This window comes from Rhododendron vialii, chromosome 7a (assembly GCF_030253575.1).
Source record: "Rhododendron vialii isolate Sample 1 chromosome 7a, ASM3025357v1".
In the NCBI taxonomy this organism is placed as follows: Eukaryota; Viridiplantae; Streptophyta; class Magnoliopsida; order Ericales; family Ericaceae; genus Rhododendron; species Rhododendron vialii.
The window spans coordinates 8,302,636-8,318,683 of NC_080563.1; the positions used below are offsets into that span (position 1 = coordinate 8,302,636).

Genomic DNA, 16,048 nt, shown 5'->3' on the forward strand with positions numbered 1-16,048 from the left:
CCGGTTGCTCTTTGTTTGATATAGATGCTCCATTCTTCCTAAACTTTTGGTCCGACAGTATTTTTTGTGTTTAGTGATTTTTTCTGCTTTAGGTTATAATTATTTACTTTTAAGGCTCCTTTTTTTTTAGACAGTTAATTAATTAAAAGTAACATGAATCTAAAAAATTCAAGAAAAAACAATTAAATAGAAAAAAATCATAAAGAACGGGGCTTGGTTGCTCCATTTTCCCTAAATTTTGGTCTGGCAGTGTTTTTTATTTTTCGTAATTTTTTGTTTAGCCTTTTCATTTCAGTAATTTTTTCTGCTCTTTATCATAATTATTTACTTTTAAGACTCCTCATTATTGAGATGGTTGATTAATTAAAAAGTACTAATAATGGATCTAACAAAAATTCAAAAAATATAGAAAAAATGACTACTAAGACCGTATTTTGATAATTAATATTCGTCAAAAGATTACAGTAAAAAATTCAGAGAGAATGGCTCGGTAGTTCGGCCCATTATCCCATACAGGGTTTGATGCCCTCCGGGCTGCCCCGGGTCTCTCTCTCTCTCTCTCTGGCTATTTCCTTCGAACGAGTAACGACTGCCTTAACTCGTTTTCTCAATTGTCTTGTGCAATTCGCTTCAGACCTACTATGGTAGTACTATAAATTTCGGCTTCAGTTTGTAATACAGATTGGTTTTGGAGGCCGCGTGGTTCAAATCTTCGACATGGTAAAGCCTTTTTTCTCCCTTGTTACTTTCTCTATATATTTGGTTGCCGAAAATATAGGAAACTTAGAACTGTAATTTTCTGCTTATTTTTCTACTTACTGTATATCAGCGTAGTTACCTTGGCTACGTAACTGCTGGAGTGTCTTGGAACCATTAGACTTTGAGTATTGGGGACTGCTATAGTGCTATGAACACAACTTCAGCCACATCTGCATCCAAACTCGGTTGATGCACTTGGGCCCACATACATGGGATGGCTCCAAACACGTTGTGTCTGGAAGTTGTGTTCCTAGACTTCTTGTAGACTATTAGATACTCCGTACAAGATAGCAGGTGAATCTGTTTTGAGATGATTAACAAATCAGGTTACTTGTTAACCAGGCAGATGTAGTAGAATCAACTGGATAGTTCAGATACACGGGTATTCGATGGAGATAAGATACCTAATTTGAAATTTGTAAAACCAAGAAGTTCAACTGATAAGTTGTTATCCAACAATGTTTGCTTCATTTTATTGAACGGTTGGAAAAAGAACAAAGGTTTCACGAGGAGTTGAATTTTCTTGAGCTCAATGGGCTTCTGCAACTAGTTAAGGGGGTTTTATTCATCTACACATGGCCATATTGTCTGTTTATCTTCGTATATTGCATTAACATTTTGAATTTAACTCATTATGCGTGTATTGCTGGCTCTCTTGTACGTGTGGAAATCTGTTTTTGTGCTGTATAATTACCTTTTTTCCAATTTAGAGCTAAATTATTGTGACAAAGTTTTACATGGTATGCATCCTATCATAGATAAGCAGTTACTAGATAGATGAGCAGAACAATGGTTTGCTTTTGTATCCTTTTATAAAAGGTTATGTGCCTAGCCACTACAGCATGAATTCAATCATAACTAACAGAACTCACCGTGTTTTGGTACACAAGTGTTTCACACCCTAACAACGGATCCACAGATCCGTCGATCATGTGTTGATTCCTTCTCAAAACATTGATACGCAGACTAGTCTCCTTGAATTGTGGATTAGGGGCATATTTTTAATTTGTTTTGAGATGATTAACAAAGTGCATGTGATTAGCTTTTTGGTAAGTCGGGGGTCCATTCTGGGTGTGAAATGGGAATCATTTTAGTTTAAAACCTCGTGCATAATTCTATTAATTGTAATTGTCCATCATACAAGTCCCTTCTATGAAGTATAGAGCTATCAACTATTAGAAGCATTCACGTGTCTGAGCCTGTTCTGAATTATACAGGTTCTGAGTCTGTCATCTCTTATATTGCTTTGAGCCTAAATATTTGGCTCGTGCATGCCTTCATCCTTTTAGTTTGTGTACTGAATTTGGGTATTTTTTCTTTGGCATTGTTATATTTTTGTTTCCATCAGGATATACTAAGGAGGGCCATATTGGAGCCAGGGCCACCTGAAAATTTCGCTCTCAAGACGGTCCAAGAAGTGATAAAACCTCAGGTAGTTGCTGAATGTTCCTTCTACATAAATGGAACTTATGTTTCAATGTGGCTCGTCATAACATATACTAGCTTCAGCCTTCAGCTTTTTCATATGACCTAATAAAATGATGGATTGTACATCGAAATGATATGGAAAAGTACCTGTCTTATGTACGTCATTGTTGTGCTTACAGTAGGGCAGTAGTTGTGCAACGCATATGAAGATATGGTTTTTGTTGTTTGTCACCTTTGGATAGTTAATGCAAAAAAGGAAATTTTAGGACTTATGACATAAATTAGCATCCCTTTGAAATAGATATTTGCCCTGAAAGTGCGGATGAAGAAAATAGTTGGATGGAAGGGAGATTCCTCTTCATTCATGCAATTACTTTGACTAGCTCTCTTGATGATATAAGACTGACAAGGACTCCACACTCTAACTTGTGTGGTGTCTACTGTGGACAAAGAGCCCTAGTTCACTTCTTTATATTGACTATGTAGTTTAAATGTCATTGATTGGAATAAATTGCCAGAAGCTTCACGTTTTGTAAAAAATTACACGCGGGTTTATCGCTTTTTTCGCCCAACTTGCATATGGTCAACTCTTCTGTCTTTTTTGGTTGGTGTGATCTAACTAGGTCTGTTTTACTGGCCTTGACAGAAGCAAACAAAGCTAGTCCAAGATGAGAATCAATTGTTGGAAAATATACTGCGGACATTACTTCAGGAGTTGGTGGTATGTCACTGTTCATGATGTTTAGTGCTTACGGTTTGTTACTCTAGTTAGGGATCAAACTATGATTACATTTTACTTGTGCCATGAGTTAAGGTCCTAAGGACAACGTCCATGGTCTATTAACTTTTCTGAATTACCATCTCAAAATTCAAATATGGGCAGCATCAGATCAAGTTCTTAATTGTCTTACATTATCACTTGCAATCAATGCTTCCATTTGCACCATGGGCGTTTGACATTTATGCATCAGTTGTCTTGTAGTTTTGACTGCCAGCATTTGGTTATGCTGCTTCCAATGATGGTAAATTTTCATGACTTAATCTTGCATGCTTAATGTATATGTGGAGTTTTCCCACGTGGAATTGCAAATCTTTAGTGGAGAAATACATATGGAATATATTTTTGCTGTTTTCTGGAACCCTGAAGAAGTACAAGGATACTCAGATCTATCTGATGTCATGAATGTACATGAAAGTGAAAGTACTGCTACTGATTTTGTAAATGGTCTTCATTTGTTAGGAATGCCTCTATAGTGTCAAGTGATCTACTTGGATTGCGCAACAAATTGTTTCTACCAATCTAAATTTCTGCCCAGTAGAAGAATCCTCAGTCATATAGGAGAGTATATTTTGAAGATTTTTCCTTGCACCATATATTGCTGAAGCATAGATAGAATTTCTTCTTGATATCTATGTGTGGCTTGGCTACTAGTAGTTTTATCTTTGTATATCTGCAGTACTGATCAACAGTAAACATTTACTAAGTGACAGATATGGATGAATTGTTACACTAGTTAGACTCACGAGGATCAAGAGGTACTTTTGAGCATCTATAAAGGATATTGGCAATCAGGGAATTGAATATTATTTCGTGTGTTGAACTTATCATAGCTCCTTATCATTTGCATGTGATGGAGATGTGCATTTGCAGCATTTCTGACACTAATTACTGGTCTCTATCATATTAATAGCCATTATGTGCTTGCATTTTGGTACAGTCAGCAGCAGTTCAGTCAGGGGAGAAAATTATGGAATATGGGCAATCGATTGTTGATGGAGATGTTGCTCAGGGTCAAATTCCCCGCCTTCTTGGTCTGTTCATACTTCCACTTACTATTTAGTTTGATAAAGCAACACGTCTTCTCTTGCCATGTTTCTTTTCCCCAATCTGGGGAATGTGTGATAATTTTGAAAACAGGAGTCTACATAGACCAGGGTTAACCCTCATTCTTGCAAACTCAAGCCTTACTATAAGGGTTTTGGCAACAAGGAGCACCTGTCTCGAATAAAACCTGAGTAAAACCTCACAGTTCCAGGGTACGTAGGGGCAGAAGACAGTCTACCTACGGTCTCCATTAAACTTCTCAAATTGTGGGTAAATAAAGGGCAAAAGACTGTTCTACCTGAAGTTTCCAATTTCCATTATCCTTCTCAATTTTGGGGAAACAAAGGGGCCAAAGAGAGTTCACCGTCACATTATTCCTTTACCTGTGTTTGGATCAGGATTTATTGGGGTGAAGGAAATTTAAAATAGCTGTACATCTTCGTTATTTCCGAGGAACAAACCAAAAACAAAACAATTGATTCTCTTGGCAATTATCTATTCACATTGTTCTAATTTTCCTAACCCAACCAAGCAGAAAAGATAGAAGTTTCTTCCAATTAGTTTTGTATGCCTATGTTTTTCACTTTACCGCCACAAATCTAAGATCCAAACCTAGCTCTGAGGATGACTTTGGAAACAACTTGGTAGATTTAGAAGGATTCCTGAATTGCCTTCTGGATAAAAATACAATGGAAGAAGATATGACCAAAAGATTTATGTCTGTCCTTTTCTACTAATGATACCATATTGTGAACGTTCACGTTAACCTATCTTCAGCAGGCTCAATTGCTCTAGATACTCAAAAAACTGTGGGAGAATTTCTTAGAGCACTTTGTCAGTTTTCAGTAAAAATGCTCTCATGTCCTTTGCGTTTGAAGTTAGTTTTTAATGCTCTTATTTAGTAAAAACTGCTCTTAATCCTCAGGCTTGGACTAATGCACCCTGAAAGTAAATGATTTTTAGTTGAACGTACCCTGAGATAATTACATCTCTCTCTCTCTCTCTCTCTCTCATGCAAGCGCACCCATTCTTTTTTCTTTTGTAGACATTGTACTGTATCTTTGTGAGAAAGAACATGTTGAAGCTGGTATGATCTTTCAGTTATTGGAAGATTTGACGGAAATGTCTACTATGAGAAATTGCAAAGATGTCTTCAGGTATATAGAGAGTAAACAAGACATACTGGGTAAGGTAATGTGTGGATTGTAACAGATTGTTACTGTTTTCAGTTACTTTGGTACTTTATTTATTTACATATTTGTTTGCTTACTTTTCTGAGGTTGTAGTTTTATACCATGGTTTAAGGTTTTTAATGTCAGGAACAATATTCTTATTCTTGCTTGTGTGCTTGCATATGATAGTCGGAACTGTTCGCACGAGGAAAGCTTGTGATGTTGAGAACATGCAATCAGCTTCTTCGGCGCCTATCAAAGGTATAATCTAAGTCCTGTGCCCCCTTTCACCATAGTTTTCATTTTGCAGCTGTAATCTATGGCAGAAACACTGTACTTTGTTAATGCTTTCACAACTGGCAGAAAACTGAAAATCAACTGTTGGTTAATTCACAAACCAAAGGAGCAATAGCTGAAGAGGGAGGGAGGGAGAGAGGATTAATTAGCTGTTTTCCCTTTTGCAAAACATTAAACCAGTCACACGACTAGCTCCGAAGCACTATCTTCAGAACCTACATATAGGCATGAAAACCGATTGTAGTTACGACACAATACATACGATTGTTAATTGAGGCAGTCTTCAAACATAATAGTTTTCTGCTTCTGCAATGAGGAACATATAATATTTGGGAAGATGGAGACAGTCGGGGAAACCAATTATTTTCCTTTCACAACAATTTTGAAATTATGGTCATGGGAAAGTTGTGATATTCTAATCATTGCTATTAATGGTTCAAAATCTGAATCTGTAGGCCAATGATGTCGTGTTTTGTGGACGAATAATCATGTTCCTTGCTCATTTTTTCCCATTATCAGAACGCTCAGGTCCGTGTAGTCACTTCTTCACGATGTTTGCTCTGGTCTGGTTTTCATTCTTTTTCCTCTCTCTTGGATACCGTGTTAATTTTGAGCTTATGTCTGGCTGTAGCTGTCAATATAAAGGGAGTTTTCAACACATCAAACGAGACAAAATACGAGAAAGAAGCTCCTGAAGGTAACCCTGACCTACTATTTGTCTCTCTGATTCAACATCTTGCTATTCTGCATAGCTGATTTGTAGCAAAATAGGATTTTTGTTTACCTCCATATACTAACTATTCCACCTCTTGCCTTCCCAAACAGGCATTTCTATTGATTTCAACTTCTACAAAACCTTTTGGAGTTTACAGGTGAGTAGATCATGCTTTTTGTCCACAGCGTCTTATCATGTGTAGAAGGGAAGATGGATTCATAATTTGGTTTTTCTGCTCTGACCCAATGACTTTGGCCTTATGGTGGAGGTTTGTGGTTTGGGTAATTATCCTCCTTTCTATTGTAAGTGGGTACATGAGTTGTGTTTAATATCATTGGCCACAATTGGATGGTCTTTATCAAAGATATTGTCTATCTCAATAGTCATATTTTATCTTTTTGCTCAGAAATGTCAGCAATCATATTTCTTGACTGTCTGAAGTGTCACCTTGTAAGCTGACCTAAATGGGACCATTCCTGGACACTACATACGTCAGCATGTACATTCTAATCTGCTAACGAGGATAATAGATTGAAGCTTGGTTCATTTTTACGTCTACTTTATATTTCCCTGTCATGGTCTATGTTTTTCAAGATGTCTTTCATGTTAGGCTGACAAAAACTGAGGTACTTCTATGCTACATTTGTTGATAGTATTTGTGGGTGAATTCCATACAGAAACCCCCGTCTATAAAGGAAGAAAAAAAGGAAGTTAGCAAATGGCTTAACTAAAAGATAAAACAGAACCAACATGTGTTCTGTAATTTTTGCTAGTTCAAAGCTTTAGAATGAACTTCTGATAGTCAGGGATCAGTTTTAAGTGGCAGGGTGAAATGGTTTTGTAACCCAACTAAAAGAAGGTGTCTATCTTGTATGAAGCTTCAGGGCACTGGTTTTGCATATGACCATTTTGAGCTTCATTTGTACTGCAGTATTAGCTTCAATGGCTTCATGTTGACTGCTCTGGGGTTTCAACCAAGCCTGGAATATAACATTGTTGTAGGAGGAAGAGATTGATGATATAACAACTATTCCTGTTGCTGTAATTATTTCTTTTCTCTTCTTTTTCCCTAATTAATTAAGTTTTTTGGTTGAGCTTCAGGAACATTTCTGTAACCCTGCTTCCTTGCCTCAAGCTCCGGCAAAGTGGCAGAAATTTACTTCCAGTTTAATGGTATATCTGTTCTCTGCCTCTGGTCTTTTTCGTTTATCTTGTGCAGTTCTGTACCAAGTTATGCAAAAATTCTGTTGTTGAACATTGGGATCTGTAGGTTGTGTTGAATACCTTTGAAGCTCAGCCTTTAAGTGATGAAGAAGGTAATGCTAATAATCTCGAGGATGAGGCAGCTACCTTCAGCATTAAGTATCTAACGAGCAGTAAACTGATGGGTCTAGAGGTAAGGCAGTTCGCAGAGTTCCGAAGATATTTTAGAACAGATTTAAGTTGTTTTCAGATATGATTCTAGAATCTGCTAATTTCTTTTGCTTTTGTTTGTGTCCCTCAGTTGAAAGATCCAAGTTTTAGACGCCATGTCCTTGTGCAATGCCTTATTTTGTTTGACTATCTGAAGGTAATGCTTCTTCTCACTCATTTGCGTTTTCTATTGTATGAATGCAACGAACATTGACTATTGTGGTTGTCTAAAGTGAATCTGAAGTGTAACTGTACTTTGTGCATCTGCCTTGTAGCTTGTGTAAAGTATTGTTTGGCGAAAGTACTGTTAATGGCATCCTTTATTGGTCCCTCCTCCCTCCCCCCCGGTGTGGGGATATGGTCCTCTGTTTTCGTTTTGCTTGGTTGGTGCTGAGGTTTTAGGAAATGCTTGTGTCTGCCTGATTAAGGTGTTACTGTTGGGTCTGAACAAAGGTGAATCCACACCTACCGAGGTGTGAATGTCCTGTTAGTTAATCATAGCTGGTGGATCTGGTTTCTCTCTCGCAGTTATTTGTTTTTACATGGAAGTTAGAGAGAGTGTAAATAAAAACTTGTCTACCGAAAATGAAGTTGCTGCTTAACATTATAATAGTATCATATTTTAGATGGAGAATGGCTAGTACTTGACACTTTGTCAGTAGTTCACGTGTAACCTGTACCAAATTTCATAGGTTGTTGGAGATGATGATTTTATGAATTTATGGGCACTGTTCACTACATGTATATTCTTCTTTGTTTTTCCTTTTTCATTATCCCTGTGCATTGAAGGATTTTCTTAATTTGTAGGCCCCAGGGAAGAACGACAAAGATTTGCCATCCGAAACAATGGTCAGTGATAATTTTTAGCTTTACTACCACAGACCTTTTGCATGTATTACTTTAGTTTCTTTTTAATATTGTCCATTTAAAAGTGGAAAGTTAGATATGAAGTGCTATGTGAAATGTTCAAAAACAGCAAATTTGGAGCAAAGAAGTGAAAATGAAAGAAACTATTATGTTCACCAAATAATGAACCAATATCACTGAAGAATGCTCGTAACTGACTTGATTTGCTGCTTTTGATTTTGAAAATACCCAAATGCTTATGCATACATAGGATTGGAATGTGAAGAGCACTAATATGCATGGTGTGTATGTTGTGCTGAGTTTAGAGCAATAAATGAGCTGTAGATAAAGTTGATAGAGCAATCAGATATTTATTAAAGCTGCAGACCAAGTCTGTTCTTAGTTATATGGTAGGGATGATTGATTAAGCACTTGAGTCAATGGTGAGCATGATTTCTTGGAGGTGGAGTTGACGTCAATTTTCTCCCAACCCAACAAAATCAGGCCTATTTTTTCATTAACTGTCAATTGACAGAATTTGAGATCAGTTTAATCTAATGCAAAATGATGTACCTTTTCCCATTTGCAAGAACACAACACATGCTTTGTATTTCCAATCTGTTCAATTTGAATGTATCTCAAGTGGATCTGTCTTTTCCTATCTAGGCAGAGAAAGCTTTTGATTTTAGATTATTAACCATTCTCCTTTGTGATTGTAGAAGGAAGAAGTAAAATCTTGTGAAGACCGGGTAAAGAACCTTCTGGAACTGACTCCTCCTAAAGGGAAAGAATTTCTTGGTAGTATCGAGCATATATTAGAAAGGGAAAGGAATTGGGTATGATCCCCCACCACCCACCCACCCACCCACCCAGCAGTTAAGTTCACCACTATTGTGGATGCACTCTAACTTACCTTGTTCCCTTTTTTGGGTGTTTTAGGTGTGGTGGAAACGTGATGGTTGCCCAGCATTTGAAAAGCCACCAATAGAGAAGAAATCAGTTCAGGATGGAGTAAAAAAGCGGTAAGGATGATAGGAGGTGTCTGAATTTTTGTTTGTTTGATACTGTGATATTTTTCTTTCTTCATTAAGTTAATATGTTTCAGAAGGGTGGTTATAGTATTAAAAATTATTAGACAACTGCTTGATGTAAATTTATTTCTCATCCCCAGGTAGGTAGCTGACAAGTAACCAATGGATAATAGGTTCAATTCCTTGGTCAATTGATGTGGAATCAGTGAACTGAAGCTTGTAGTAGTATAAAACTAGAGCATTAGGTGTCCATTGTAAGCATTAACACGGTGCTTACCTGTCTGAAAGTGAAAGAAAGTATCACTAATCTGAAAAAATACAAACTGGGTAAAAAAAGGTCAATACCCAAAAGCTGCGCTGCACCCTTCCAAAAACTTCACAAGAATGAGCCTTATATTTCTGATAGTCGTACCAGATCTGTAAGCCCTGTTGCAACGTCCTATTTTGCGGTTCTATTGCTGATGACCACCTTTTTTTTGCTTGAGAATCTGCTGAAGACCACCTTATATACAGATCTTTCACTTGGTGAACTCAAAAACAGAAAAAAAAACCCCTGGAAAAAACCGTCTTACTCTCCTAGAGTTTAAGCACTGGCTGCCATGGCCCAATACCCTCTCCAAAGGTTGAAACTGTTAAGTCCATAAACAGCTATCAACATCACATGGTACTTAACGTAATACACTTACTCTTGGCCATTCACCAGTTGCAACACCTGGTAGAAGGTATCTACGATTGAGGATCAGACCCAAAGTTGTCATCTTACAACACAGGCCACCCTCTTTGGGAACTAGAAGTTCCACTTGTTGGGAGCTAAAAATCTATGTAAAGCTGATAACTTTAACTCAGCATCTCTGTTTCAGACAGTTAGCCATGTATTTGGTACACCATTTGTCGAACCAATATCTTTGTCATTGTGCCCCACACCCTACACCCACACCCATGCCCCGCACTGACATTTCTCTGATGGGAACTTGTGTGTCACTCAGTTGTGGCACATGCGTCAATACTGGTGTCTTCGTTATCTTCTTGCAAAAAAAGATACTTCAAACTTTGAAGCAAAATAAGCCTGCATGGTTTGCACGTTGTAGGAAATGTCTGAGGATATCTACATTTATTCATTACCATTTAGGGACTGACCTACATTCCGCCTAATCAGCAGGTGTGGTTGCCTTTCAAACAAGTTGATAGGTATCTCAATTTTACCCTGTCGTTGTGGTTTCACAGGCTTATGATCACAATGGAATTTATTGACACATTCGAGCAAGAAATCTTTTCTGCAATTTCGTATTTTGTATTTTATTGTGGTCTCCTAAATTTCCCTATTTTTCTATTTCACTCTGCAGTAAGCCACGGTGGAGACTGGGTAATAAAGAACTCGCACATTTGTGGAAATGGGCAGATCAGAATCCGGTACATTTTCTTTTGTTAGTACTTCAAGCAGTTCTTGTCTTCTTGCCAGTCAATGTATAAAGCAACTGTTGAATATCAGCTTTGCGCTTTGAAAATTGATCTGTAAAACATCACAGTGTGGAATTCCACGCTTCGCAATCATTGTTCTGTTGGAACATAAGCAAAGTTTGGGACCATTTTACCCATTGGCCGACCTTGATATCCTAATTATCAACCCCTTTAATCACTCTTATACAACATTTAATTACGCACCAAAAGACAGAAGAGAACGGAACTAGTGAATTATGCAATTCAAATTTCATCAACTTCTTTGTGCATATCAGAACATGGTGTAATTATTACTCGTTAGATCATAAGTTGTTTAAAAAACATGTTTCCATTTGGCCTAATGACTTGTTGTAGATACCATGACGAATACATTACGCTTGGTGAGAATTGAAACCTGTATTTGGGAAAACCATCTATTGGCAGGGTGTTTTGTTCGAACTGAAGTGGGTGGGGACCTTGGAGAAGACCACCGGCTTAAAGGATGTAAAATCTAGAAGTTCGAGCTTATGGCTTCATGGCAAAGCAATCCTAGCCTTAAGTCTCTATTAATTGGGGTCAGCTACCTGAATCCCTTGTCTCCTTTGAGTTCGTAATGGAGTTCTGTAGAGGGCATCGTGTTCCGTGATTTCCAAGAAGCCAAGGTCTTTTCGAACTACCGCTTCTAAAGTCAATTTTGGTCTACCATCTCCTTAGTGCTATACCATGTACGGGAACTATATCAATCCTCCTAATTACCGCGTCAACCAATTGACCATAGACGTGTCCAAACTATCTTAATCTATTCTCTCTCGTCTTATATTCTATCGGAGCTACCCCTACCATCCCACGAAGGATTTTGTTTGTAACTCTATCTTGTGAAGTCTTATCACACATGCATCTTGACAGAGAGACTTGTTAGGGTTAGTATGGTAGTAAGAAACTGAGGAAAATAAGAAAAAAGAGCATTACTAAGAATCCTTGTTTTGTTGAACAACGTGACTAGAAATAAAGTACCATCTTTCTAAGAAAAACTTGTGTGTACTAGATGATTGCCTGTAGGTGAAGGGTAGGGATGTAGTAATGCTGTACGAGTAGCATTCCGAAAGTGATCTAGACTTTTGGTTATGTGAGGTAAGACCACCCAGTTTTAAAATCTCTCGGTGGAGTAAGAACTTAAAGTCAAAAGTTAGCTTGGAACTTCGGTTCAATGGAACAAGAATGTGGAAGGGGAGTTGTTTTGTCTAATTATACCAGAAGGTTTCAAGTTCTCAGTGGAGTAAAAACCCTAGAGTCAAAACTAAGCTTGAAATAGTTTGGCTTTGTCATCAGAACAAAAAGGTGCCTTATGTGCAAGATGGCCAACCATTTGCAATAAGAATCTAGGCCAGAGAAATGACTTGAAAATTGCTAACTGATGGGGACATGCCATTTTTTGACTTTCATGCAAAAACCACTCTGAGTCCAGATTTTGATTATATTTTTGTTGTCTCATTTGGAATCAATTTGGGTCACCTATTTAAGTTTCTATTTTTTGGAACCTCTTTTTACGTATTCAATATGCTATTTCATGTCATGTCGTCGCTTCATACTTCAGTGTTGTTGTTTTACCTTCTAATGCCTTATTTCTTCACATCTCCAGAAGGCTCTTACTGATCCGCAACGTGTGCGTACTCCTGCAGTCACAGAATACTGGAAACCGTTGGCTGAAGATGTGAGCATTTGCAAGAGCCTGATATACTCAATCTAGATTCTAGAATATTTTTGTTTTGTTCCAGTTTTTTTTTTATACTTTTTCATTCCTTGATGGTCTTTAGTATTTGTCTGTATTCCTTTTCTCTTTTAGTGTGGAAATTTGTTGTTTGAGTGAATTTATATCTTCTTACAGATGGATGCAACTGCTGGAATAGAAGCCGAATATCACCACAAAAATAATCGGGTTTGCATTGCTTTTATCTTCATTTGACTTCATGTTTAGTTTTCTGTGAAGAGGAATGATAAGGTGGTCCTCTTTTGACCTTTGATAACATTACATGGCCTCAACACATGGCTTTATTCTTGCATTTCCTTCTTTTCTTGTGACGTGCTTGGGAAAGCAGAAACTGATTGGACACAGCCATAAGCTTGGATAATCGTACTGCATAAAACATCTGAAGTGGTATTTCTTGTTTTTGTCTTCAATTTTGTAACATTTTGATTGGTCATCTATTCAACCTTATGAGGCCTTCACATGTTTTTTAAATTGCCATCACTTTCTGTTCTTTATGTCTTTTGAAATTATTACTCGAGACAAGGTGTTGCATGGTTTCTCTTAAGCAAGTCATTGAATACTAAAGTCTCACACCTTAGTTATTTTTCTCAAGCAGTGTTTTATTTTGCTGCCGAACATCAAACTCCATATCTTAGCATGAGCAAATAGGGTTGTACCAGACAAGCTTATTGGTTTTTTTGAGCAAGAAGTAGTAAGAAAAGGGTGTACCAAACGAGTTTGCATTATTTACGGGTAAACTAGGGGTACTTTACTTTTGTACGAAGCTAAGAAAGTTTGTTTTATTAGAACAAGATATTGCTTTCATATGTCCAAACGCTGAGATGGAAGGGTATGGTGACCAGGAAATTTCCAAGATGCAGTCTTCTGAAAATGCTATTTTTAAAGGATACAACATATCACATCACATTGCATGCTGTTCGTTGTGGAAATACTATACTCGTCATATTATAAACTAAAACTACTTGTAATCTTATCAGTTGCAATGTCCCAGTATGCAGTAGGGGGGGTTTTCGGTCACCATTGAATGATCTCTCTGTCATGTTCTTCTTCTTCGCTTGAGGACTAGCAACGGCAGTGGTAATATGCATTCACTTTTGTCCCGCAGGTGTATTGCTGGAAGGGTCTTCGATTTTCTGCTCGACAGGACTTAGAAGGCTTTTCTAGGGTATGATTTATTTTGCCATCTTATTTGATGGCTTGTGTAGTTTTGTGGCAAGGAAACAAGCTCCAAACAAGAACTGATCTAAGGGTTTTCATTTTGGCAGTTTACCGAACATGGTATCGAAGGTGTCGTGCCTCTTGAACTTTTGGCACCGGGTGTCCGGTCCAAATATCAACCTAAACCAAGTGACAGATCCAAACGTGCTAAAAAGGAAGAAACAAAAGGTGCTGCACATCAAGCAGAAGAAGGCCAGGTAATTGATATTAGAACTCAGACTTTCAGTTTTCTTTTAGTTGAATGCGGCAGTATAGGCTCTCCTCAAGTGCAGAGACCTGACGTCGTATGTTTGCAAGAGGCTAAAATGCTTGGGATCTCTAGGGACATCATTAGAGATATGTGGGGTAAGATGGGTGGATTGGATACACGTGGGTGTATTTTTTGGCTTCTTCACTTCTCTATCTTCTTGATTATTACTAATTTTAAATCTTTTCCTTTCACTCCACAATTGTACGACCCAAACACAGCAAAATGTCAAACTCGTTTGTGAACATTCTCACTTCACTTATACTCTTTTTTCCTTTTTTTTTCCCTGAAAGTTCGTGACACCCACAAGTGAGATTGATGTTGAGGGAAGCAGAGCCGACCTTGAAGCATCAGCAGCACCAATGGACACTGATGCTGCAATTACTGAGAATCTCTCACGGGATGGAACTCCGGACGAACACCAGAAGCAAAGCTCGGATATGGAGCCCGGACAGATAGAAGCAGATGTGGAAGCAGAGACAGGGATGGTTGACGGAGAGACAGATGCAGAAGTTGACTTAGATGCTGTTGGATAGGACAACTCATGAGAGTCTTTGTTAACTCCCGGAGCTCGGAAAGCTAACAGTACCTAACAATTCAACGACCAGAGCTGATTATTGATTATAAGCCTAGCAGCTCTGTAATTGCTTTACAAAATGGAAGTTTCTCTAGAGTTCTGAGTCATATTCAGCTTTCCGTTGGGGATAAACAAGTCATGTTGTATGTAATGCCTGATCTTTTTTGCTAGACCAAAAAAGGTGGGCTATGGCGACCAACGTAGTTGACCTTCCTTGGGGTGTGACCTTAGGGGAACCCACCTGCCCTGAAATGTCCGTATTTGAGCCATAGCTGATCCAGCCGGGGAGGAAATTTTTTTCTCATGAGTTTAATGTAATGCTTGATCTACATGATTTTGAATACCCATCGTTAAGAACTACTTCTACCACCCACTCAATCTGAAAAAGAAAAACTAAACAAGTAATCTATTCTTCCATTTAGCATCTTTTATTGCTTAGATTGTTCAGAAGGATCATCAATTTGTTGTTGCTGAATATGAGGACTGACCAACAATGAAGAAAGGATAAATATATAATGGAACAAACTAAGTTAGGGTTTTCAAAGGGGTAAATAACCTCTCCAGTTGAACAGTTGAAGGGAGGTCCTGAGGTGGGCCCCATAAAAGTGTATGTGCAAGATATGTGTAAAAATGTATGTGTCCTTAGGTTTATTGCCAAGCAAGTGGTCTTCCTGTTTGTAATCAGACTCGCGAGAGGACACTGAGTCCTGGCTTTGAGTAGTAAAGGCTCAAAAACAATTTGAGATACATAAAGGCCCGATAACATGTTACTGTGAAGAATTTTATTCATACATGGGGCACTTGCACATGATAACCACGGTCTCCTCTTGAGTCCTGGCTTTGAGCAGTACTCCAATCTGTTTACGGTTGAGCGTACCTTATCACGTAATGCACTTGCACACTGGTGCTCGAGGGTGAAAATGACTTGGAAAACATTTCAAACTACTTAAATTTGTAAGAGCAAAGATTGAAAGTAGGAGCGAATGATCTCGTTGAAGGAATCATGTGACTTAGGAGTGTAAATAGGCCCCAAGTTTCCCCACAAAGGGTTCAACGCAATAAAAAAGAAAAAAACATGAATCCATTCTCAGATTACAAAGCTGGAATAACCTTTAGCCTCAATAAGACAACCACCCTTAGACCAGGCAAAAAACAAGAGAAATGACTCAGTGCCCTCCAATCATACTCCTTACGGACATTCAAGTCAACTAACTCAACAGGTCATTAACTATTGAAGTAGAGCTGATAGACCTTGTTGAACAACCTTAATCCATTGAGAGGGTTGACTTCAATCTGGAAAAATAGGTCGTCCAAA

At 38.0% G+C, this 16,048-nt stretch overlaps 1 protein-coding gene across 1 annotated transcript; it reads left to right on the forward strand.

Annotated features, from left to right (window-relative positions):
• Positions 1 to 497: 497 nt before the first annotated feature.
• Positions 498 to 15,138, forward strand: LOC131334797 (THO complex subunit 1). The gene is made up of 21 exons (XM_058370053.1): positions 498 to 720; positions 2,108 to 2,191; positions 2,834 to 2,908; positions 3,906 to 3,999; positions 5,058 to 5,203; positions 5,374 to 5,445; positions 5,937 to 6,009; positions 6,113 to 6,178; positions 6,307 to 6,353; positions 7,298 to 7,369; positions 7,467 to 7,592; positions 7,701 to 7,766; positions 8,417 to 8,458; positions 9,175 to 9,291; positions 9,395 to 9,477; positions 10,830 to 10,896; positions 12,563 to 12,634; positions 12,809 to 12,859; positions 13,797 to 13,856; positions 13,957 to 14,106; positions 14,450 to 15,138. Exons 1-21 carry the CDS (start codon positions 718 to 720, stop codon positions 14,690 to 14,692), a joined length of 1,809 nt encoding a protein of 602 aa, XP_058226036.1. The 5' UTR covers positions 498 to 717; the 3' UTR covers positions 14,693 to 15,138.
• The last annotated feature ends 910 nt before the right edge of the window (positions 15,139 to 16,048 follow it).

Coding starts and splice junctions, on each gene's coding strand:
- LOC131334797 (XM_058370053.1), top strand. Junction 2,192..2,833: donor AAGAAGTGATAAAACCTCAG/GTAGTTGCTGAA, acceptor TGGCCTTGACAG/AAGCAAACAAAGCTAGTCCA. Junction 5,204..5,373: donor AACAAGACATACTGGGTAAG/GTAATGTGTGGA, acceptor TGCATATGATAG/TCGGAACTGTTCGCACGAGG.